Source organism: Leptonotus elevatus, chromosome 8, assembly GCF_054856555.1.
Source record: "Leptonotus elevatus isolate MCC_2025b chromosome 8, RoL_Lele_1.0, whole genome shotgun sequence".
NCBI lineage: Eukaryota > Metazoa > Chordata > Actinopteri > Syngnathiformes > Syngnathidae > Leptonotus > Leptonotus elevatus.
In genome coordinates, this window is record NC_141246.1 from 413,121 (window position 1) to 437,614 (window position 24,494).

The 24,494-nt window shown below is 44.9% G+C and overlaps 5 protein-coding genes across 10 annotated transcripts in view; 1 reads left to right on the forward strand and 4 right to left on the reverse strand.

Moving 5' to 3' along the window:
* Window positions 1–5,948, reverse strand: part of LOC147169075 (apoptosis-stimulating of p53 protein 2-like) — an 11,970-nt gene extending 6,022 nt beyond the window's left edge. For 2 of the 4 annotated variants that reach the window (XM_086082768.1, XM_086082766.1), the window contains exons 1-8: window positions 5,758–5,948; window positions 2,967–3,114; window positions 2,565–2,666; window positions 1,359–1,420; window positions 1,191–1,292; window positions 934–1,102; window positions 315–490; window positions 30–194 (exon numbers count right to left, since the gene is read on the reverse strand). In XM_086082768.1, the coding sequence (XP_085938894.1) occupies window positions 30–194; window positions 315–490; window positions 934–1,102; window positions 1,191–1,292; window positions 1,359–1,420; window positions 2,565–2,666; window positions 2,967–3,114; window positions 5,758–5,766 (933 nt within the window). In that variant the 5' untranslated portion in view covers window positions 5,767–5,948. Of the gene's footprint in view, window positions 1–29; window positions 195–314; window positions 491–933; window positions 1,103–1,190; window positions 1,293–1,358; window positions 1,433–2,564; window positions 2,667–2,966; window positions 3,115–5,757 lie in introns of all 4 variants that reach the window. The other 2 variants (XM_086082767.1, XM_086082765.1) reach the window with 1 other exon arrangement.
* Window positions 1–13,404, forward strand: part of rrp36 (ribosomal RNA processing 36) — a 19,204-nt gene extending 5,800 nt beyond the window's left edge. Inside the window, exons 3-12 of one of the 2 annotated variants that reach the window (XM_086082771.1) lie at window positions 6,309–6,440; window positions 6,516–6,635; window positions 7,832–8,182; window positions 9,543–9,675; window positions 9,749–9,815; window positions 10,472–10,576; window positions 11,669–11,743; window positions 11,809–11,926; window positions 12,379–12,570; window positions 12,909–13,404. In XM_086082771.1, coding sequence (XP_085938897.1) covers window positions 7,846–8,182; window positions 9,543–9,675; window positions 9,749–9,815; window positions 10,472–10,576; window positions 11,669–11,743; window positions 11,809–11,926; window positions 12,379–12,533 — 990 coding nt within the window. In that variant the 5' untranslated portion in view covers window positions 6,309–6,440; window positions 6,516–6,635; window positions 7,832–7,845 and the 3' untranslated portion in view covers window positions 12,534–12,570; window positions 12,909–13,404. Of the gene's footprint in view, window positions 1–6,308; window positions 6,441–6,515; window positions 6,636–7,831; window positions 8,183–9,542; window positions 9,676–9,748; window positions 9,816–10,471; window positions 10,577–11,668; window positions 11,744–11,808; window positions 11,927–12,378; window positions 12,669–12,908 lie in introns of those variants that run through there. The other variant, XM_086082770.1, reaches the window with a different exon arrangement.
* Window positions 13,098–13,708, reverse strand: LOC147169077 (uncharacterized). Its single transcript, XM_086082772.1, has one exon. The coding sequence runs from the start codon at window positions 13,555–13,557 to the stop codon at window positions 13,351–13,353; it is 207 nt and encodes a 68-aa protein (XP_085938898.1). The 5' UTR covers window positions 13,558–13,708; the 3' UTR covers window positions 13,098–13,350.
* A 3,728-nt stretch (window positions 13,709–17,436) lies between these two features.
* On the reverse strand, window positions 17,437–20,237 carry LOC147169078 (myelin and lymphocyte protein-like). Its single transcript, XM_086082958.1, has 4 exons — window positions 20,056–20,237; window positions 18,900–19,067; window positions 17,695–17,820; window positions 17,437–17,608 (listed from the first exon to the last, which is right to left on the reverse strand). The coding sequence occupies exons 1-4, from the start codon at window positions 20,191–20,193 to the stop codon at window positions 17,534–17,536; spliced, it is 507 nt and encodes a 168-aa protein (XP_085939084.1). The 5' UTR covers window positions 20,194–20,237; the 3' UTR covers window positions 17,437–17,533.
* A 1,795-nt stretch (window positions 20,238–22,032) lies between these two features.
* snrpb2 (small nuclear ribonucleoprotein polypeptide B2) lies at window positions 22,033–24,401 on the reverse strand. Of its 2 annotated transcripts, XM_086083881.1 has the most exons (7): window positions 24,255–24,401; window positions 23,335–23,407; window positions 22,943–23,115; window positions 22,728–22,859; window positions 22,607–22,642; window positions 22,425–22,513; window positions 22,033–22,338 (listed from the first exon to the last, which is right to left on the reverse strand). In XM_086083881.1, the coding sequence occupies exons 2-7, from the start codon at window positions 23,396–23,398 to the stop codon at window positions 22,179–22,181; spliced, it is 654 nt and encodes a 217-aa protein (XP_085940007.1). In that variant the 5' UTR covers window positions 23,399–23,407; window positions 24,255–24,401; the 3' UTR covers window positions 22,033–22,178. The 2 variants fall into 2 exon arrangements, with proteins under 2 accessions (XP_085940007.1, XP_085940008.1); XM_086083882.1 differs by lacking the exon at window positions 24,255–24,401 and having other exon boundaries at window positions 23,208–23,355.
* Window positions 24,402–24,494: the final 93 nt, after the last annotated feature.

The window sequence follows — 24,494 nt, forward strand, 5'->3', positions numbered from 1 at the left end:
CACATTAGCATAGCATGAGTTACACTCACGGGCGTATTCTCCTTATGCTGCAGCCCCGCCCTCTTCTTCCAAAGGCGCTGACGCAGCTCGGCCACACGTTGCTCCATGGTTGCCACTTCCTGGTTCTTCCTGTTCAGTGCGTCCCTCTGCTGCTGCAAGTGCGAGTTCTGCTCCTGGTTCAATCGGTTTCTCAGCTGAGGGGCAGGACATGCGCATGCATCGCCACAATAGCTTAGCGCAGGTTTTCTAGCTGGACAACCAGGATCCTTAGCAGATTTGTTAGCGTGCTCTGTTAGCATCTTCCCCAGCCTCACCTGCAGCTCCCCGCATAGCCGCTCCAGCTCGGAGGAAGAGGAGGAGCCTCTGCCTTCTGTCCTGCTGCTCCTGAGCGCCTCCAGCTGCTCGCTTAGCTGCTCCACACGAGCCACGCCCACCAGGAGCTCCTTCTGCTTCTGCTGGAACAGGGCACTCATGTGCTCCACCTCTGAAACTGAGGAGCACAGGTGGCCTCAGTGTGGTCTACTCTGCGGTCTCCCTGAAGAACATTCCAGACCCTTTCTACTGTCTGTAGGCCTTCTCGAAACCTTCTGTTTGATTTTTATAACCTTCTACTTAACTTCCATAAGCTCCGTACAAAGCGACCTCTAGAAACACCTGCTCAATTCTTAAAACCTTATTGGCCACTTGTTAAACTTGTGGTTGACTTCTAGAAACTCCCAGTGTCTTCTTGACTTCAAAAGGCTTCCTTTTGGTTTCTAGAACCTTCTGGTCAAATTCAAGACCTTCTGGACAACTTTGAAGACCTTTCCGGTGCCTGCATATCTTTTAGAACCTTCCAACTGACTGATAGAATCTTTTAGTGTCCGTGTGACTTTGAGGGCCTTCCATCTGACGACTACGACCTTCTGTTCAACTTCAACTCGTCCCACTGACCCAGCTTGCTATTCGTGACACGCTTGAGCTCCACTTGGCCTCTGAGGGCCCGCACACGGCGCAGCTTGGCCTCCTGCTTGGCGGCGTTTTCCCGAAGACGTCGCACGCACTCCTCCTCCTCCGACGTCGCGCGGTGGTCCTCGTGCTTCAAACGCCACAAACGTTGCTCCTGGGGAAAGGGAGGGAACGGTGACATCAGTGAGATCAAACGCTTGTCAAGCTGATGTCACAATGATGTCATTGTGACGTCATCGCACCTTGGAGGCAAGCAGTTGTTGCTTGTCGTAGATGTTCCGCTGCTGCCGGGCCGCCAGATCCTTCAGCTGGCTCAGCGCAGCTTCCGAATGAGGCGATGACACCTGCGTGCGTTCGCAAACGTTTAGCGTGCTAACAGGCGGATGCTAAGTGAGGCTAACGCTAGTCACCTCATCATCCTCGGCAGTCATGTGACTTCGGCCCATCATGTGGTCTGCTGCCCTGCACACGCCTGGACACAAACCTGCCGTAGATTAGCATTGTTAGTTAGCCACATTAGCTTCAGATCATAAATGACCGTAATCATGGATCATACCGGGTAACCGGAATACCCGAGTTACACAATTTGACTCGTCTCGACTTGTAGAATCTTCTTCTATTTGGCATCGAGTGCCAGTCACTAATAATGTTGACACGGCTTCCTGATCCTCCTATTCATCTTCCACAGCCTTTCCAGTGTCTAGGTTACTTCTAGAACCTTCAGTTTGACTCTTTGAACTTTCTACTTGACTTATATAACCTTCTACTCAAAGTCCAGGGCCCATAGTCTTCTACTCAACTTCCAGAACCTTCTACTAGACTAGAACTGAATTTTAGAATTCCACCTCTATCACCTTTTACTCAACTCCCAGAACCTATTTCTCGAACCTTCTGCTCAACTTTGAGAACATTTCCCGAGTCTACATGCCTTGTAGTGCCTTTTGTTTGACCTGTACGACCTTCTACTGACTTGTACTAATTCTACCTGATTTATAGTGGTTCTAAAAAGTGCAACATTCCAGGAGACATCTGGTACCTTCTGCTCAATTCTTAGAACCTTACACTCCATTTCTTGAAGCATTTGTTAAACTTCTAGCAACTCTTAGTGTCTACTCGACCACCAGAACCTCCTGCTCAACTTCTAGACTTTCTGGCATCTATGTGCCTTGTAGACTTTTCTTTTTGATTTCGAGAACCCATTACTAGACTAGACCCTACTGCACGGGTGTCCAAGCTCGGTCCTGGAGGGCCGGTGTCCTGCAGGTTTTGGAGGTTTCCCTGCTTCAACGCACCTGTTCCAATCAACAGAATGGTTATCTGGCTCATGCAGAGCTTGCTGATGAGCTTCAGCTGTGTTGGAGAAGAGAAACATCCAAAACCTGCAGGACTACCGGCCCCCGAGGACCGAGTTTGGACCTACTCGAAACTTATACGACATGAAGCTTGTGCTTGACTTCTCGACCCTGACACTTTCCAGTGTTTCATGTGCCTTCTAGAACCTTCTATTTGACTTCCAGATCCTCCTCATCGGCTTCAAGATGTTTCCGTTTGGTTTTTAGTATGTTGTGTGCTGAACACAAGCTGGCATAACATATTTGCGTGTGTGCGTGCGCTACCTGTGTGCGGCAGGCGTCTGAGTAGGTAGGACACCTCCGCTCTGTGCTGTCCCCAACGCTGCAACACCTCCATCATGTTCTCGTCCTCCCCAACGACGCGTTCTGATCGGTCCAAAGACATTGTGATGTCAGCTGACCGTGCTCCACGTCTCTCCCCAAGCACGACATGGTGGCCTTTGTTTTTTCTTCTGAAAATCTCTTTCTTCATTGAGCACATTTAATAGATTCTTCCATTAATTGTAACTTTAATTAAAAACGAGCAGGTTTAATCATTCTCCCGAATCCTAATCGGGATTTTACGTTTTAGAACCAGTAGGTCCGCTATATCAAAATCAATTTATGCCATATAGTGTTTGGGGAACGTTTGTGTGCGGCGTGTGTGTGCGCGTGCCGTGAACTGACCGTCTCCCCTCCAGGTCTCGGTGATGCAGCAGTGGTTCTCTCCCGGTTCCTTACACAAGCGGAGAACGTCCCTGCAAAGCGTGTCCGGCGTGACGGGAACCTCGCAGAAGTCCTGCGGCCCGCCGCCCAGGGACACGCTCACGAACATCTACGACAAAACAAGTCACGTGACAACCCCGCGTGCTAACATGCTAATGCAGAAGACCGGTGATGTGCTGGTGACGGCCGTTGTGGTCACGTGGTGCTGTAAAGAGCAAAACTGCTAAATTCCCATTTTGCAGCAGGCCGTCTACGAGTCCGGCACGGCAGGCTGCATAAGTGGACAAATAACCAAGTTTGACCTTCATCGTGATGCTCACTGACATTTGGTTTTTGATTTGACCCCAAGTGTCGGGAGGATTCCCTCGCCATGGAACCATGTGTGTCACCATGGATATCAGTGAGCTTTAGATGTTTTCAAGAAGTGGTGTTAAGGTATTAAGACTTGAGAAAAAGGTTCCGTAAGTCAGGTCAAAGGCTTTTGTTGAGTTTAGTTTAAGGTTATAGTAGTCAAGTAGAATTTTCCAAAAGTCCAATAAAGAAGGCACATAGACACCAGAAAGCTTCTAGGAATTGAGCAGAAGGTTCTGGAAGTGGAGTAGAAGGTTCTAGAAGGCATGTAGACACTGGAAAGGTTTTGAGAGGTTAACTAGAGAAGTTGAACAAAAAGTTCTGGAAGTCAAACGGAAGGTTCTCAAAATTGAGTAGACACTGGGAGGTTCAAGAAGTCAAGCACAGGGTTCAAAAGGTTCTAAGGTTCTAAGACTTGAGCAGAAGGTTGCAGAAGTCAGGTAAGAAGCTTTTGTTGAGTTTTGTTTCAGGCTGTAGAAGGCACAAAAGTCAAATAAAGGGTTCTCGAAGGCACACCAGAAAGCTTCTAGGAATTGATCAGAAGGTTTTTGATGTTGAGTAGAAGGTTTCGAGAGGTCCAACTGAAGGTTCTGGTCAACACTAGGATCCAGAATTCAAGCACAAGGTTCAAGAAGTGGAGTATAAGATGAAGGTTCTAGAAATCAGATTGGCTTTTCTACAAATCCAGTAGAATGTTCTCGCGGTCAAATAGATGTTTTGGGGTGTGTCGCGAGAATTTCCTCCTGTGTGTCTGTCCTACTTTGGGATCTTGAGGAAACATGGAGCAGAACTGTTGGTCTGTGCAGGTTTCCTCCTGTCATCCCCAAAAGGAGGTCAAGACTGTTGGGGGAGGGGCAGTCAAGATCAGGACAGGAAGATCCTGGATATTGGTGCTTACGTTAGCATAGCAGCTCACAAAAACGGCGTCTTGGTCACGTGACAGCGTCTTAATCCGGGCTGGGATTAGGGACCCCCGCTGTGGGGGGACACCATCACAACAACATTCATCCATCCATGATCTGTTGCGCTCACAAAGGGCACCAGAGGGTGAACGTCTAACCAAGTCCGCTAGCTTAATGCTAACGTATAATGTGAAACCCCATAGGCGTGCTAACTGAAATGAGCATAAATGTGGCGTTAAAACTGCGACTTGAACGCATACGGCACAGCGACGCGTAGGAACAGCCGCTTCTCTGCCTCTTCTTCCGCTGCTCATGACGTTGCGCGTCATCAAGTAGAGCTGAGCGCTGCTCGGCACGTTGTGGTGCAACAAGGTACTGCAGCAGGCGCGCGACTCCAAATTGCATCCTGTAAAAATGCTTAAAAAAAAAAAAAAAGAAGATTGCTCATCAATTTGTGATTTCACTGCGTGCGTGATGTCAAGTGGTTTCCATGGTAACAGAGCAGCTGCTCACCACAGGTCACTTCCTCAATGTTCTGTTGGCGGCACCCACGCCTTTAGCCATATGGGAGACGGGTCACGTGACCACCGGGATTAACACGCACGCATGCTGTTAAGGATTAGAGAAGATTTTTCTTCATTAAAAACAAAGCAAATGAACGCCAGCCAGCGCTCGTTTGGATGACGACCAGGACGCTTGTGGCCTTGCCTTGTACATGCCAATCAACCATGGACACGCCCATCGCAACACTGTCAATCAGACGTGACGGACACGGTCAAGATTTCAAGTTCCCATTTTGACTTTCAACACGGCGTGTGTGCAATCCCGGTCACCATGGCAACAGTTACCAAGCAGCGCAGCCTTTCCTCCAGGAGGAAGCTGTCCTTCAGTGATGGACGGAAGATGCCGCTACTTCCTGTTTGGGCTGTCGCTTTGCTCCAAACACAAACAGGGCGTCGCCTAGCAACCTTCCCAAAAATGGAGGAAATGGAAAACGGAAGCTGATCAACTTCCGTTTCGAAAGCCAGACAACAAAGTTTGCAACTGTCAGATCACATCAGTCCGACCCCATGGCTTCGTCTCATTGGCTGAGCTGCTATGCAGTCCCGCCTCCTCAGAATACACAACAGGTGATAGAAGGAAACAAATGTTTGCTTTCGGAAACTTCCACATTCTGGATGGATGGATAAAAGGATGAACAGATAGATGGATGCATTGATGGATAGATGGATGACAGAGGAGTGAATGAAAGGATGAGTGGATGATGGAAGGATTGTGGAGGAAGGAATGGATGAATGGTTGGCGAAAATGAATGAATGGATGGATGATAGATGAGATGAATAGATGGGAGAATGAATGGCATGGGTGAACGGATGATGGCGAGATTAGAATGGATGAATGGATGAATGGATGGTGCTGGCGGGACATTGGAGGTGAGGGGCGCTCCGTCATCTGACACAATTCCACTATCAGTGCGAGGAGACAGACGGTCGGCTCACCGGCATCATGGTGTCCGCGCGCTGGCAGTCACATGACCTGTTGAATCCCGTCCGGCATCACGTGACGCGTTCGCTCGAGCGTCCAAATGTGTCGCGGAAGTCGCCGAGCCGAGGCTGCCGTTCGTCGGCGGAGGAGAGCGAGAATGACAGCGACCCTCAGCCTGAGCATCACTCACATTCCATTCGCACACCTGTCAAGTCACAATGTGTCACGACAGCAGGGTCCGTTTTGGATTTTCAAAATAAGATTAGTTCGACGCGGTAGAAAACGGCTTGCTGTTTTGTCATCTTTTTGGGGTTTACTATCTTAGCAAAGTTCTGTCTGTCTGTCTGTCTGTCTATTTGTCTTAGAGCTGTGACGCCTTTAAACGGACTGCGGTTGTTCCTCGGGGTCTCCTAGCAACCGGGATGACACCACCATCCGTTTTTCCGTTTGCATGCCAAAACCTTAAAAAAGAAAAGTACGTTTCGATTTTTTAACTTTGTAACAGCGTGTGAATGGGTAATGTAATGGCGACCAGCATTTTTGTTTTTTGTTTTTGTTTTTACAGTTTAATGTCAGATCCCCGCCGCGTTTGGCTGTGTCGCCTTTATTGTGAAGGCAGAAGTACCGCATGGACGTGACGAACCGAAACGCGTCGTAACATCCGCGTCAGAGGAAGCTAATGTAGGCTATGCTAACGGTGAGTGTCAAGCAGAATTGCACTTCGACATTTCAACGATTTCGTGAAGATTTTTTCTTTCTTTCAACTTTTCAGTTGATTTAAAGGCGCCAACGACGACCGGAAGTCTCAGCGCACACGCTTTGATTGGTGCACGTGCCCGAGCGCGAAGGAACTCAAGTCCATCGCAAAAGTTCATCTTTGAAACCTTGTCAGGTAAAGCACGTTGATGACTGAACACTAGAAATGATATTCGTCGAGTCTTGAACACGTTACAATCTGTTCGGCCTTCAAATTACCTGATTGTTGCTCTTCCTTGCGTCTCAAAAGTGAACAGTAAAAAGCAGAGGTCGAGAAAAGAATCCCGAGTTTCAAAACTCCACAACTTTCTTAATCTTATGACTTTTCCCAAAAGACTACTACCATTGGAAAGCTCGCTAAACACACAAACGAACAATTGAACATTAAAGTGTGCAAATTGTTTCGAATGAAATAGTTGACCTTATTCAAGTAATCCAGTCGTACGCGAAGCAATCGTTAAATCACAGGAGAACAAATATCTTTTCAAAACTATGGTAAAAATACCATTTTAAAAATCAACAGAGAATAAATTGAAAGCCTCCTTTTAGTAAAGCAATATGTAAAGTAGTGGGAATGTTGTCAAATAATGCTAATAAGGCCAAATAATGACTATTACTGCTGTTCATTTTTATAATGGGTGTCGTGCACAGGAAGAAAAAAATCAGTCATCAGTTGAGAATGAACAAACATTGTGAATATACATCTGAAGGACCAAATAAAAAAAATGTGACGGCTGGCTGGCCAGAGCAAGATCGCAAAATTCAAGTCGCAAATGCAAGCCTAAAAAGTTACAAACGTTTTCGTTTGTCCACCAATTGGAGTCGTGATTAAAACTACGACACCCGTTCTACGTCATCATTATTGCCTACCGGCGTGAATTTGGGGGCGGGTTAATCAACTGATTAATTACAATGACATATAAGGGTTAAAATAACGTTGTTTTGTTCCCTTAACACGGACAATAATAAAGATATGAATAACAGGCAGAACAGTCGATACTTTTATGAGAGACTTTGTCCTACTTGCTATTTGTTCCACTTTACAACAGAGAGCTTGTTGCTGCTTTTTGTGGCGGAACAATGAATGTTATTGTCGTTTTATGTTGTAATGCGTAAAAAATAAAAGTGCCAAACATCGCATTTCAAAAGTGCTAATATCAGCCAATTAAATCGGTGGGCTGATTAGCACAATGAAACACAGAAAGCGGCACCTCCGCCGTCGTGAGTGCAGCTTGTTTTTTGAGAGCCATTTAGCATAATATGAAAGTCATGTCAAAAGTGATTGATTTGCTAAAGAAGAAAAGAAATGTAAAGTACCTGTTGTGTTAGCAGACGAGGCTAACAAGATGGCTGCCAGAAACGGCGGTGATGAAGAGGAGGAGAGCAACTTGCTTGAGTTGACGGAGCGAGGAAGAGGAGAAGAAGGGCCTGATGATGAGGAAGATCAGGAAGGATCTGATGGGAGTGACGATGATGATGATGATGATGAGGAAGACGAGGAGGAGGAGGAGGAGGAGGAAGATCAGGTAGGACATGATGGGAGGGAGGAAGAGGAGGATGAGGATGATGGAGGCAAGCCAGAAGATGAGGAAGACTCCGATGATGAAGATGAGGAGGAGGTACATGATGATGATGAAGCAAAGGTCGAGTCATCGCTTTTGGCGAGAGAGAACATCAAAAAAGGTGAGGAGCAGTTCTTTCTTTCTTTTTGGCATATAAAAGAAGTTTTTATTCCGTCAATCCATGGAATAATACTCGATAATCAAACAATCTTTTTAGACGGCATAACGGCCAGCTCCGCACCCCTCAAACGTAAAAACCGATGTTTGAAATGTGATTGCGCGCAACCGATAATCCATTTGCCGTCATGGAGGACGAGGACGAGGTTGAAAAAGTTCAACCCAAAACGTTGCTTGAATGATCATGAACATAATTGATGATTTTATCTGACTGATGAGCCGCGTGAAATTGTCAAGAGTTGACATGAAAGTCGGGCTGTGCAATTCATTGAAATTCAATTACAATTATTTTCAATTATTACACTCCACAATTACTCAATCAGCATAATCGTTAAAATTAATACACATTTTTGAGTTTTTAAAAATGTATGCATTTGCACCTTCTTTTTTTTTTTACATTTTAAAAACCTATTTAATACATTGAGTTTTATCCAAAAGGAACTTGCATAATTATAGTGTTTGAAAGAATTTTGTCTTCAACTAGACTAAATGCAATTTCTACAGAAATTGCATGGAAAAGCTGAAAGCAAAGATTTGAATGCGCGTGGAATGATTAGGATGAAGTGAATTGAGAGAGAAATGATGAAATGATGAAATGATGAAATGATGACGAGCTGATTGCTGGACGATGCGCTTGAGCAACTGTGCCACCGAGCAGAATCGGACAGCTGGTCAAGATGGCGGCTTCTAATGTATGGAAAAAGTGGAATGTGTGTCCCATTGAAAATGACAAGTCCAATTGTGCCAATACTGCAAGTAATGTGCAATCGGACCTTAAACACCCGCGAGGCGTGAATTTTTCAAGCAAGAAATTGAACCGTGTCTGTGGAGAATAAAAATCACAATAACATTCCCACAATTCAGTTTTCATTTGTTTTAAACATTTCCTTGTTTTTGCCTACCTAAATAAATAAATACATAAATAAACATTCATATAAATATATATCATTCTAAATTCTGCTTGGTCCAAAAGAAACTTACATAATTATAGTGATTTTTTAAAATAATTTTTTTAATTGCTCTTAATATTTTTTTAATGCGTAAACATTTTCTTGTCTTGTAACCCCCCCAAAAAATAATAGTTAGAATAATTGTGATTTCAACTTTTGCCAAAATAATGGCGCTGATTATTTTTCCCATAAAGGACGTTCGTCTGTTCTCTGTCGTCCGCAGTTGGTGTTCATCAATTCATTGTTGACGTTTGGGCACTTTTGCCATTTTTAGCTTGAACAAAGAATGATCCAAATGTTTATATTTGATCACATGATGGATGAAACGATGACATTTTGTTGCCGTCTGTGCAGAGTTGTCGGTCATGTCGTTCGAGGACGTCTTGAAGCTGCGGAGCCACGTGGGCACCAAAGCGTACGACCGGGTGGCGTACGGGACCCGGCAGCCGGCCGGCGCCGCCGAGCGCAAGCGCCTCAACAAGAACAGGTGACGCGGCGCCCGCGCCGCTCTCGCTCGCGCCGCTCTCGCTCGCGCTTGACGCCTTTTGCTCCTCCCTCAGGCCCGCCGAGGTCTCCGCCAAGAAACAGGCGCCGTTCCTTCGCCAGGTGGTCGCAGTCAAAAAGACGGTGAGTGCGGACGTCCGCTAGCATGGACGCGCCGGTGCGGGCGGGGCTTGCCAGTAGTAAGTCGTGATCGGCAACCTTTCATCTATGGAGGACCAAAACTGCCAACATTAAAAATGAAGAAAAGTGAAAAACGGATATAAAAAAAAAAGTAACAAGGGAACAAGGAAGTCTCGCAGCTCAAGTCGCATTGATATTTCATTGATTTGATTGATATTTAATTCTATTCATATGTATTTATTTCCATTTATTTTAATTTTATGAATCTTGTTTTTTTGTATCTTTTTTGTTGTTGTTTATTTATTTTTTTGTATTAATTTTTTATAAATCCGTTTTTTATATTCACTTTATTTATTTATATTTAAATGTTGGCCATTTTGATCCCCCATACGAATGGGCTGATATGAGATCATTTAAAATGGTAGAAATCTTCTTTTAGTTTTTCTTGACTTTTTTACATTACAACGCTATCTCGGCAAACTTTTGCAGATATTTCCCTGTTAAACAAAAGGCGACAAATGGCTGCTATGTCAAATTTTTGTTTGGTAATTAGAAGGGACCAAAAAGAAGTTGGTTTATTCATTTTCTTTTTAAATGTTATCTGTCTAATCATTGAAAAATGGTTCCGTAGAAGCATGTTTGTTTGTTTTTGGTTTTAGACACTGAGAGACCCTCGCTTCGACGACCTGTCGGGGGAGTACAAGGAGGAAATCTTTGACAAGACTTACAACTTCATAAACGACATCAGACGGCGAGAGACGCAGGTACGTGCCCGCAGCGCCGTTAGCATCATTAGCCCCGTTAGCGTCATTAGCCCCGTTAGCGTCATTGGCCCCGTTAGCGTCATTGGCCCCGTTAGCGTCATTAGCCCCGTTAGCGTCATTGGCCCCGTTAGCGTCATTGGCCTCGTTAGCGTCATTGGCCCCGTTAGCGTCATTGGCCCCGTTAGCGTCATTGGCCTCGTTAGCGTCATTAGCCCCGTTAGCGTCATTGGCCCCGTTAGCGTTAGTAGCCGCGGCCCAAGGAAAGATTTTTTCAGGGCTAAAATGGCCGCTTCACACAACGCAAAATAGATCGCGTCCTAAATAGCATTAGCACTTTAATAGATTTTACTCGCCAGCCCCCTCTAGTGGAATGTCAAGAATTTCATCTTCAAACTCGACCAAATGTTTCAAGCGGCTTGAGCTTTACGAGTTGTCCATTTTCATACACATCCCACATGATGGAAGTGCAAAAACATGTTCAAACGTTTCTTTAGGTGCCATTTTGAAAAAAAATGTTTTCAATCTCTAAGCTTTCATTCTTTCCTCTTATTTGTGAGTGTTTAGGCAACTTTTAACAAGTTTAAATGGAGGAAGATTTTGACCACTTTTATGCAGTATTTCAGTTGACTTAAAATTGATTATTATAAATTGAGCATTTTAATAGTCTTAAGTGTCTTTCTGTAACTTTGTTGGGTGTACTAAAGTTCTTTAGGTAACATTTATTTCATTAGACTTAAGAATATGTTCTAACTTTTCAAAAGTGTTTGAATGAATACACACGTTATGATTACAACATTATGATGATGTCGTTCAAAACGTACACAGAAAATGGGTCCGAAATTTGCTGACTTGTCTGTTGTAAAATCCAACAAATGCTGAAGGACAAAATATTGTGATGAAAGTCTTAATTGTCTTAAATGTTAAAGGACCCCAAAAATATTGCTCTTTTTTTATTCATTGTGTGTATTTTTTATTTATCGGCTAATTAATCAATTATTTTAATTTCCATATGGGTCGGGCCCGAGTAAGTACTGCACATACTGAAGACAGCAAAGAAAATGTCTGACTTTCCGTTTCCTCGCTGGCCGTCAGGTGATCCAAAAGCAGCTGAAGAAAACCAAGAACAGCGTCAAGAAAGATCAGCTCAACTTCCTTCTCAAGAAAATGGTGAGTGGCGCCGGCGCCGGCGGCGGCACCGCCAGCTTTTGCTGACCGGCGATCCCGCGTGGCAGGCCAATCAGGAGCGAGCGCGGCAGAGCCGAGAGCAGCGACGGGACAGCGAGCTTCAGCACAAGCGGGAGCAGAGAGAACGAGCCAATCGCGGAGCTCGCCCCTTCTTCATCAACAAATGTACGTATCGCACGCAAGCGCCATTTTCAAGATTGGCCTTTTTTTCAGGATAAGAAAATGTCATCTTAGAAAATAGTTGCACATTATTGAGAGAGGAAAAAAAATCAGGAGCTTATGACAATAAAGTTGCATTTTTTTTTTTAGAATTAGATGAGAACATTTTAATATTTTTCAGAAACAATTTAGCAAATTTATAATCTGTGAAAAGAGAAAAAGGGTTGTATTTTGAGGGGGAAATTTGCAATATTTATTGTTTTTTATATAAATCAAATAAGCAAATTGGAAAACTTTTAAAATATTTTTACAATATAAAAAATGTATTAAAAAAAAAAAGTGTTGAACTTGCAAGAATTTTGGAGAAGTTGTTTTTCCCTTTCCCTTTTGAGCGCATACAAGCAGTGAATGTTTTTCCGGCGCGTCCGTCACCGTTTTGCCGGTTGTCCCGTTTGTAGCCGAGCAGAAGAAGCAAGATCTGGCGGCGAGATTCTCGGCACTGAAGACGAGCGGCAAGCTGGACGCCTTCCTCGGCAAGAAGAGGAAACGCAACGCCGGCAAGGATCGCAGGAGGTTGCCGCGGCAACAGCAGCAACAGCACCACGCGGGCTGACAGACGGACACGTGGCAGGGGCGTCCCGAGATAAGAGGTCCCCCCCTTTTTTTTAATTTTCTTTTTTTTTAACTTGCAAGCACGGTGCAATATGACTGTGTGATTTCCTTGGTTAATAAACACATTGGAAATTGATAGCGTTTGCATTCATTTCAGAATTTGGGATCCGGGAAGTCGGTTCTGGCAGAAAAGCAAAGAAGATTTGTGTTTCTGGAGGTTTGGCCAATTAGCGGCCAACCTCAAAAATCAAAACCAGGACAAGGTTTATGGAGTTAAAAACCCCGAAACGTCCAAAACGTGACTTGCAAATCCAAAACATTGACAAAGTCATGCATTTTGTTGCTGCATTCAATTGGCGTTCTTCTCCTTCGACAGCGAGTGCACGCGCCGTCTCGGACATTCGTGGAGGGAAGGCGGGCCGAGGAGAAGTGCTTATTGTGCTGCAAATAAATAAAAGGACAAGCAAGCGTGTCCCCGGGGACAACGTGAGTAACTGCCGTCTGTTCTAAAAATAGCTCACCGGTGATGAGACACCGTGACTTGCTAAGAATTCAAACACAAGAAGAATGTCAACATTTATTTATTTGAACTTTAGCGTGGTACACGTTTCTTCACAATATTCAATATTTGCTTTAAAAATCAAATAGAATGTGTTTTTAGTTACTTTTTAGAGCTGTTGTTTTAATACCGTGACAGCAATAATTCTACAATATTCTCTCTCGCGGTTCTAGTATCGGACCGTGCCTATTGGTGACCTCATCACTCATGACCCAAAAGATCCTGTTGACAGTTTTTGGTTGGTCCACAATGATGTCATTTAATCATTTCCATTGATTGACGGATGGATGACATCATCGCCCAGTCGGCAATGTTGCTGTCGGTCCCGCGTGCGCGTCTGTTGTCCCGGCGAGCGTACGGCATTCTTGACGGCGCGCTGCATCAGCCACGTGGCCGCGTGCACGCCCGCCAGGGTGCCGAGCGCCACCCACGGCCAGTTGCGCCGCAGCCACCCGCCGCCTTTCATGGCCACCGGAGGGCGCTACTCGCTCGTGGCGGGTCCGGGGGGCTCGCGCGGGGCGACGTCCTTGTACAGGTGGGGGTGGCACTGGAGCTGGTACCATCCGACGTGCATCAGCGCCAAACCAATGCCCGCCACAATCAGAGTCTTGTAGTCGTTCCACAAGCCCATCGCGCCCAATCACCAGCAAGCTGCGTCGTCCACATCCGAGCCGTCCGCCGCCACCACAAACACAAAAAGACATTTTAGAGACCAGTCGGTACAAAAGTAGTCAGAACTACATGCGAGTGTGAGGAAGTAGTAGTTTGATGTCTTGTTGTGGCCTCTTGGCACCCTGCAAAATGAATATAACAGCAACCTCCTTGTAACACATCCGGTCAAAAGCCGCACCTTCAAAATAAAAGTCGATTTAAAAAAAATATATATATATTTTGCAGTCCCACTTAAAACTCTTTTGTGCTTGTTTCTGGAGTGCGACCTTTGCAAAAAATGATCCTGGCATGCTTTTATTTTCAAGGTGTGACTTGTGACCGGTTCTGTCCCAAAGAGCACATTGGGTGGCTTGTTAACGCGTTTTCTTGTATTTCCCTCTTCCATAAATGTTGTTGGATTTTGCTTCTTTGCGGAAAAGAGACGCAGGCGGTTGGGTTGTAGGTGGACCCACACTGAGCTAAACAACCACTAGAGGGCGCCTGTGCCGGTTGAGAACGTGCAGACTGAGCCGCCATCTTGAAGGGAGCGAATCGGCGACTCTTCTCTTCACTTTTAGTCTTTCCCAGGCTCGGAACGTGGACTTTGGTCTTGCTCTTCAATTGTTTGCTGAGACCATTTGCTCAGTGTGAAACAGTGCCGTCTTCCGCCTGAGGACTTACGTCACTCCTTCTTACTCGGGAAGCGTTCCTATTTTCTAATAATGAAGTGAGAATAATCGATGACGCTTTCATGTACGATTTCTATGCACGGACGTTTTTGAAGAACCGACCCTAACCAGAACTCTCCTATGTTCGCTGGTAAGGCTTCGGGTGTAGCTGGTGTACCTAATCAAGCGTCCAGTGCGTTCAAGTTGCTGTGTTCGTTGGACCCAAGTAAGTTCACGAATTTCATTTGACATCCAATCTGACTCCGAGTATCGTGTCACGTTAAAAACAAACAGCGACAGTTCGAGATACAAAAAAGACGAAGTATATCACCTTCACAAACGAGCTGTCTCCTCATCGGCTGCGGCGGCGGCCATCTTGTCCAAAGTGGTCCTGTTTACCGGAAGTGACATTTGAGCCGCCTGAGCCAAATGTAATGGCATTTGTAGAACAGACACAAGATCACAAGATGCTACAACGCTTGCGTGTGAATAATGTTCATTTACTGGGCTTATTAAAAGTCATTTGCTCGTTTGTGCTAGTGTGTTTTTTGGTTGTTGTTTTTTTAAGGCTTTTTGTGTTTTGTTTTAAATCGGCATCAGTGGGACGCCTATGCTGGTCACGTGTGTCACTGCAACGTTACAAACCAAATAAATAACTATTAACGTACACGATTACTTTATCAACCAACGTTATGTTCTTAACAATATTAATATTTCTAACGCAATTGTATGCACAGTAATTGTCAAAAGACACGCAAAGGAATGTCTCGTCAAATCCCGACGATGCGAGTTGTATGTTTTCATTTGAACGTTCCTCTTTGTTGTCATGGAGACGCGTCTGGTCATTCTTAATTGATGACTTGCTGACTGTGCGCGAGTTCGGTGTCACGTCAAGCTGCTTCTTGTAAACGCCTCGGAGGAGGTCAAATGCGCGGCAACGTCGACGACGTCACGTGGTGGTCTTCAGGGGTCGCTGAGCAGTAGTGGCGTTCCTCTTTGCCATCTGACACGCGCTCTCCGTGGCAACCTCCACACACGACACCACTGCGCCATGTTGTCGTTAGTCAACGTTTACAACTTGCTCCAAGTTCAACAAAGCCTTCTTTATTGCAATACTGTTCACAAAGAAATCATTTCCGCTACAAATATGTTATCAATCAGTGTAATCGGGCTGCAGATCGTATCGGGGTCGCCTAACGACGATGTGTTGTGATTTGTGTTGAGATTTGTGAACAGCTAAAAAAAATATATATAAATAAAAACCGCAGTCTGAATCGCGCCTTTTGTTAGCGCTGTTGTAATGACGTCATCAACAAGCTCGAGGGCGCTTCAATCGTTCTCTTTTTTTATTTATTCAATCTTAAACTATCCTGCTTTTATATTTATTAGGTTTTTGTTTTTTTTATGTTTTGACGATTCCACTCCATATATTTTGTTATTTAAATTACATTTTTAATATTTTCTTTCCAACGTTTTGACGTCAACCGGATTTTTTTCTTCCTAAATAACTTTGTTGAACATTTGTAAACGGAAAATTTCCAGCCAATCCTGTAGCGTGACGTCATCGCTAGATACAATCTGGCAGCCCGATCACATCTGGTACCAGACACCGGATATAAATATGTCACGATTAAATTGTGTCAACAATGTCAAGAACAAATGTGCTGAATAAATATCAATGTGTCAAATTTAAACATCATAAAGCAACAATGTTAAGTAGAAATGTGTTGTAAATAAACAATGCCTAATTACATTTGTTCTAAATCAACAGTTTAACAATGCCAGGCATAAATGCGTCATAATTAAACAAAGTCAAGTATAAATATGTCAAATATCAACAAAGTCAAAGTACATCGTGTCATAAATCAACATAATAAACTCGGGCCTGACCGATATGCATTTTTTGAGGCCGATGCCGTTACTGATTTTTGGCAGAAAAAAATACCAATTGCCGATTATTTAAAAAAATAGATTTCATTCATAAAATTGTGTTCCCACAGCATTTGTGTGTGAATATTCGTTGTTGAATATTCGTCGTTGATGCTAACTTGCTGTTAGCATTTGAATGGGATCTTCCCTTCACTCTTAGCATTAGCGCTAGGCTAGCGATGTTTTAAAAACAAAGCATGTTTTGTATTTAAACATACAGTGGATGTCATTCTTATCGTCGTGTGTTTCGTTTTACAGTCAACTCCAACTGGGGTGTCCTTAAAGAGCTTAAAGGACGCTTGGAGGACAACAGAATAAGCAGAATAACATATGCTACGCGCTTGCTAGTTGCTAATGCTACGCAAGCAAAATGCTGCATTCAGGGGACTTTCACAGCGTCGGAAACGTCGGTTTTCTTCGCTGATAACGTTGAAAGAAGAAAATGAGGCCAATTGTTTTGGGCAATAATGGGTCGATTATAATCGGTCGGGCCCTATAATAAACAATGTCAAGTAAAACGTAACATAAATCAGCAATGTCAAATCACCAAACCTTAAAAAAGAGAAATCTTCAAAGTCACCAAAACACAAATGATTATGAATACCCGACGGACAGCATGAACTTGCCACTTCTATTTGGAATGGCGTCCACTGACAGTATGATCACAGACGGCATTTACAGTCCAAACACGTACAGGAGACGGCAACACGTTGACGCCGCAGCCATATTGGATGAGGCAAAGTGAAGCTATTTGTAAAGATGCCTCGTTCACGTTCTCCTTGGAGATGCCGCAACTCATCGGATTCATAAGGAACGCTTTGATGATAGGATCCCATTCAAACTCGTTCTTACTCATGCCGAGTGAATGGCAATTGCCACATCCAATATGGCCGATGCGCAGACATATCGCTGCCAATGTGCCACCTGCAGCAGAATTCCAAAGGAAAAAAGAAAGCAAAACCCGAGCTCGCTTTTGATGGCCAAACCATATGTGGCTCCTTCCCGTGGTTTCTTTTCTCAAGTTGCCGACACCAACGCCTCGTTTGTCGTTCGTACCCCCCCCCCCCCCCCCGCTTGCCTTGTCCGCCAGCGTGCCAAACAGAATCATTGGAAAATATCATCATAAAAAAGGAGAACCATTTTAGAGATCCACGCCTCGGCCCGCCCACGGCCCGCCCACGGCGGCGGGTGTGTCTAGAAGGTCTTCCAGCGCATGGCCGACAAGATGCAGTGCACAAAGTACAGCAGCGTGGCCGCGTACGAAAACACCTGAAGGCAACACGCAACTGTCAATCACTGCTTTTGCGCGTGCGCAAATGTGCAAATGTGTTGGTGCGAGCGAGCGAGCCACAGACCACAGCGGAGATGTCCAGCTGGTAATTCTGGAAGATCCCGGCGTTCCTGATGTCCAGCGTGACCTTGGCCAAGGACACGGAGGCGCTGAGGTAGAAGACGGCCGCCGTCAGGTGATAGGCAAAATCCTGGAAAGGCAACGTGAGCCGCGTTTTCATTTGGCCATCCTCGCGTTCCACACTGTTGCATCTGTGACTTTGAATGCGTGCGGCCCGCCCGGTGAGTGACGTGGGTGTCAGCCAGTGAGAGCGTCGAGTTGTACTTTTTGGGAGGGCGGAGAAAACTTGGGCAGCAAAACTCGCCAAATAGTTCGAACATCCGTGATAAGAACTTTCATTTGTATGATTTGAAAATCTGTAAACTTTTGAATTTGTATCTTATCAATTATATTATAAAATAATAACTCATAAAATCGGACTTGTACCGTTTGAAAATGCGCAAAATATATTTTTTTAAATTTTAAAAAATTGCAATATAAAAAATAAATATGGGGGATTTAAAAATCCGCAATTTCAATTGGATGAGTATAAGTTCAAAATCTGTGATATGAATTTTGATTTGCACAATTTGTACAATTTTAAAAATCCGTGATCCCTCACAGAAATATTTCAGATTTATGTCATTTTTTTACATTACATATATATTATTTATTTATTATTTGTATTATTTATCCACTTATGTCCATTTTTTTGCATTTTTCTTTTTTTTACATTTTTGGGATGAAATTGAATGCAGACGTCCCCAAAACGTTTTTTTTTTATGTGTAAAAAATAGACATAAATCTGAAATGAGGCTTGGAATATTTCTGAGTGTCAAATTGGATTTGTACGACGTGATAAAGTGAACCAGCAGCATCTTTCCCAATTTGGAGTTTCGCACCTTCGGTGTAGTACCACATTCTGCCACCTCATTCTGGGGCAGCACTGAGCTTTGCGGCAAGACCGATTGACAGCAAGCGGAAGAGGCAGAGAAGGTCCCCTAATATGTGTCGTTCCCACGTGGCAGAGAAGATGGACGCCGGTGAGTGTTGCCGTCCGTCCGTCCGTCCGCAAGTTGCCGCAGCGCGTTTGTTTAAGCGGCGCATGTTTGAAGCGTAACCTCGACGGCGTCCATGCGAGTTAGCGTTAGCCTGCCTGTGGCTTTTGATGGCATTCCGGGAATCGCACGTTAGCATGCCGCCAAGAGCCTTTTGCGTGCTCGTACTCACTGCTGCCGCCCAGCTGCTTTTGTTGGCATGACAGCCGCAGAGGAAGAGGAGGCCCCACAGCGAGGTCATGACGAAGCAGAACACGCTCACCGACATCACCCAGCCCAGCGGGTTCTGCGGGAGCACCAGCGTGCACGCCACCAGGATCCACACCAGACCGCCCGACACCTGCGCGCACGCAAGTAGCTCAGCGTCCACCTTGCGGATACAACAGCGTTGTTTTCTACGACCGCGTGGTTTTGTCGAACCTTTTTTTTTTGCGTCATCTTCGGCTTATGTGCTAATTGTCATCAAACATTTTTAAAAAGTGGCAACAATCTTTTTTAAAAGCCTTTATATCGTCCAACCCATGAATTGGTCCTAATCATGATATGACGACGTGTGAGACGACGCGTTGCTGGTGGAGACAAAAACAATTTCAGGACCGATGCCAATAACGATTATTTGTAATGAAGGTGTTCGATTCGCGATATTTGTTCAATTGCACTCAGATGCAAAATCTCACTTTGTTGGAACGTCTATAATGTTTATGTTCATCTTAGACGATAAACTTTGTTTTATGAAAACTTCAACACGTCAATAGATTCCCTCAATTCTCTGCCGTAAATCAACCCAATTTTTTTTTTAAATATCGCAAGTAGTACATTTTCAATTCTTTTCGTTTCAAAGACAAACAGTCCGAATGTTCGCTTGAAGGTCAGCGCGTCCCTTTGAAAGTTCACAGGACATTTCAAGTTTTAAATGGATTTTTTAAAAAGCTCGAAAATGTTGAATATCAACGATAACCCGAACTTGAAAAGCAAAACAAGAAAAAAATTGCTCCCCTTTTTGCCTTTGACAAAAAAAGCAAATTCTTACCAAATGTGCTGGAGCGCGTCTTCGAACACTCGACAAAGTTTTCCCAAATTTCAGTGCAAGTGAAAACGTGACTTCCGCATCCTGATTGGCTAATGGAACCCTCACCCTGTTCAAGCGTGACATTTCTGACGTCAACATGTGATTCCGCATGAATCATTTCTCATATTTGAACATGACTTTTCGCATCATTTTCAACTGTTTTACGTTAGTATCGCGTGAAACAACAACATGAGAATCCACTTTTTCACTTTTCAATATTCTGTCGAAGAAGATGAATGAAGTGAGAAATGTTTGTTACAAGTTCGGGTAAGTAGAGCAGGTCCGGTAAAGTGGTGCACACGGCGGCTCCTGCGGGAAGCTCCGACATCGTCACGACAGTCGTCGTCACCGGCGGCGGCGGCGGCGGCGGCGGCGGGTCGGCGCTGTTGGACGCCATCCAAGCACAAAAACAACAACAACAATTTAAAATAATAATAATAATAACGAAAAAGGACAAAAAACGACTGCGGTCAGTTGAAGGAGTGCGAGCATCTCCCGCGGGGACGCGCGCTGGACGGACGCCGCACGGGGCACGCGCAGTCGCTTTTGAGCGGTCACGTCGTCGTCATGACGACCGCCGGCCAGCCGCCGTCGCTCACGTGACCGCACGTGCTAGCCCATACACGCACGTTCGTGCAAGCCGCTGAAGCGACAGGGCGGCCATCTTGCTCCTCCCAACTCGCCAGCAGACTACGGTATAAACGATGCGGTATACGTACGGGTCCAAATGACACATTTACAGCTCGTGGGCTCTTAGTATAAGGCCGGGTGCAAATGAACAAGTGGACAGCATGTCCTGCTTTGAAGACCCCCTTTTGCCTTAGATTTGGCAGAGGTATCTTTTGTTGAATTACAGTTATAATTCTTGAATAAAAGATATACACGTTTTTTCCCCCTGTAAACAGCATTAAGCATGTCGTTTATACGTGTATTTAAGGCAAGTTGTAAAATTGAACAAATTGAAAACATGATCAATCATGCTGTTTCTACTAAGTACCATCTCAAATGTTCTCCAAATTCGATACTGTAAATGTATAGGATCGTATGCTGAGAAACGTTTCTTGGGAGGAGCAATATGGCGGCCTCGCGACTTCGAAAGTCTTGGCCTATCGGCCCTATCGCCTGTCCAGTCATATATCAGCGGTTGTTATGCTGTTGCCGGGAAACACAAACAGGACTAAAGCGGAAGTCCGGCCCACCGAGGGTCACGTCACAACTCCACTTGGACGACAAAACAAACAAACAACTAAAGTAGAAAAGACAAGACAAGTGCTTTTCGCAAGCCGCACACTTTTTCCGGGCGAAAATTCGACTTCCTGTCGCTACATGATACACGTACACAAAAGAAGACATTCAGCAATTATTTTTGTGAACTAATTCCTTCATTATAGGTTTTAGCATTTGACAAAACTTATTTTTGAACCTCAACAACGCGTTGCCCTGGTGACCCCCTCGGCTGCCCAGCAACAACAACAACAATTACAAAGTGTGTGCGTGTGTTTCAATTGTTGATCGAGATCAAGTTTTCTTGAGAGCGCACACATGCGGTCATTGGATCCTCCACACGAGGGGAAAAAAAGAAAAAGAAAAAGTGCAGGCTTCATTGTTTGTTTCCAAAGTAAATAAAACTTGAATTGCGTAACTCAAATCGTGATCGTTTTGGCTCACGTCGATCGATTGTTGCTTAGAAACAAAAATTCAACAAGGACGCTCAGTGCCGTGACAAACAGTACTAAAATGAAGCGTTTCCACAATAAAGAAATAAATATTGGGCCAGTTGTGAAAACTATTTTTTTAACTGAAAAAAGTCCAAATAAAATGTAAAAACAGTGACAAATTCAAAGCTTGAACCTTGCAAAGCACCTGTGGTAACTTCAATGTCTTTTTTGGAACACAAGATTTTGTTGCCGTTCCTCTAAAGGATTACAATTTACAACAGTTGTGCTTCAAACATACACGCCATCGTCCCAACTTGTTTTGTTTTTTTAACGGCATCCACAGGAAGTCTGCTGACTTGGTTTCCGGCTTTGATCACGTGATCTTCTGCATGGTTGTACCGCCAAACGAGCGCGTCGCCATCAAGAGGTCAAAAATGGTATCAAACTAAATAAAGAGGAAGCGCAAGAAAATTGCAGTAAAAAGTTAAAAAATCATTGATTAAATCTGCAAAATGGTGGCGCGCCTGTTAAGTACACATGATCACAAACAGAAAAACTTGCGAGTGCATTTATGACAATTTGTGTAAAAAAAGAAAAAGGTTTTATTTTGTTAATTTACAAAACAGGAAGGCGACAGGATGATTGTGTGCACCCCAGCAACAACAACAAAGTCCATCAAAAATAAAACAAGTACAAGTCAAAATGTCCGCTAGCGCTGCGCCAGCTACTTCTTGGCGAAGGTGACCTTCATGGCGCAGGTGGCGGTGATCCGGAAGCCTTGCAGGGCGTCCTTGGCCACGCCCGCCTGCATCTCGCCCTCAAACTCCACAAAGGCGATGTCGTGCTTGCCGGGAACCAGACGCACCTCCTTGAAGCCCGGGAACCTCGAGCACGCCAGGTACAAACACGCCTCGTTACACACGCGCGGATCAATATGCGCGCGCACACGCACGCCACGCACGCCACTTACTGGTTGAAGAGCATGGACAGCATCATCTCGTTGGTTTCCTCGGGCAGGTTGCTGAGGAACAGGATGTAGTTTGGCGGGTTGTCGGGAACCTGCCGAGTCAGCGCAGTCATCCAACGTTACCTTTGACCCCAAGCCAGGATAGTGGCGCGGTAACCACCAAAGCTAACCTAGCGTCAACGTACCTGCGCCGTTGGAATGTGGAGCGGAACCGACGGCACCTGAAGACAACGCCACAAAACACAAAGTCGTCCCGGGAAGTTACGATGGCGCGCAAACGGGAAGTCGTGACGGCAGGTTTCTCACCATGGCGGCTTTCTTGGCGAGGGCGGCCGCTTCCTGAGGTTTCTTCTTCTTGTCCTTCTTCTTGTCTCGCTCGCCGTGCGCCCCTTTGACCTTGGTGATGACCTCAGAGTCCGTCTTGGCGTACTGGATCCTCTGCCGGGGAGACAAGAGCGGGCGTGGGCGAGAGGGCGAGACGGCGGCGGGCGTGAGACGGCGGCGGGCGGGCGGCGGCCTACCATGGGCTTGTTGTAGAAGGGGAAGCCCTGCAGCTGGCGCAGAGCGTTGGTGGCGGCGGCCAGCTCCTTGAAGACCACGAAGGCCTGGCCTCGCATCTTCATGGTCTTCATGGCCACGATCTCCACGATTTGGCCAAACTGCGACATCAGCGCGTACAGAGAGCGCTTCAACTCTGCGCGAGCGACACACGCCGCGTCAGCAACGGCAAAAAGACCATTTCATAAACGACAAGAGGACATTCACGGAAGAGGTCAGAAGTCGCACTTTTTAATGCTACTATCATTCTGACTCCAAAGTGACAATCCCGCCAAACTTTCTTCTTCTTCTTCTCTCGCCACCTAATCCTCTTCCGTAGAAAGCGTCCCCATCAGAAGGTGAGCCGAGCACTGACCTTCTTTCTTGACCTTGTCGTTGACGTTGTTAATATAGATGGTGTGGTTGGGCCGGATGTCCATGGCGCCGTCCTACAAGCGGGTCGCACGTACAGTCAGCAATAAGCTCGTTCACTTTTTGACTGGCACAAATTCAATCACGCTTCAAAATGTCATAATTGTGTCAAAGAAAAGAAATTACAATCACGCTGCTACTGACAAAATGTCTTCTTTTTTTCCTGTTATGTGTCAGTTCGGGCCAACTTGTGATGTTGTTGCGATGCACCACTTAAAAATAAATAGTATTATTTCTGTGATATGAATACATTCGTAAAATTGTCATGACAATTGCTGATCTTTTTCGGTATGTATAAAGACAAAAGTGTGAATTTGTTATTATTGTTTGTTTATTCCTGAACACGTTTAGGAAATCTTGTTCTGATCTTGACCATTATGGGCTACAAGTCTAGATATTAATAACATGTTGAAAAGCATGACTGTTTCGACGTGAGAGATATTTACGCATTTTAAAAATGTCAGCGTTCGATAAAAATATGCGTCAGTCCTTCTTGACAGAACTTTCTAAAAATGAGCCTTAATAATTGGTGTAGCCCGATTATTGAAATCCATACGACCGGAACGCACAAATGCAATCAACGTCCACCTTTAAAGTCCTGGCAAAGAAACTGGAATGTTTTTCAAATTTGAGTGACAAAACGCATCTCGTTCCATTTCGATGCGTCCATTCAAACCGCTAGCTTAGCCGATTAGCTTCTAAGCTAAGACGCCGGCTTTTGAGCAGACGATTGCTGCAAAAGGGCACTTAACTCCTCGCGGTCGCGTCACTGTTTAAAACTTTAACTTTCTCAGGCTCCGACTTGCAACTTGACGCGCAATTGGGAAGAAATGAGCAAGAACAAACGTGAAGCGCTTCATTTACCTTTTTCTCCTGTTGCACACGCTGCCAATGCCAAACAGGAAGCACTTCTTCTGGAGCCGCCTGTGCTTTCTAACAGCTTTATTATGGACTGCCACCAGCAGGACAGGAGGGGAAACTGCGAGCTGAGCCAGGCGGTTACAGTTCCCATCATTTATTTATTAAGTAAGATATGTATTTATTTATTTTGGTTACTTTTTATTTTATTTTCTCCAAGTTAGGCCACAGAGAAGGTACAATTAT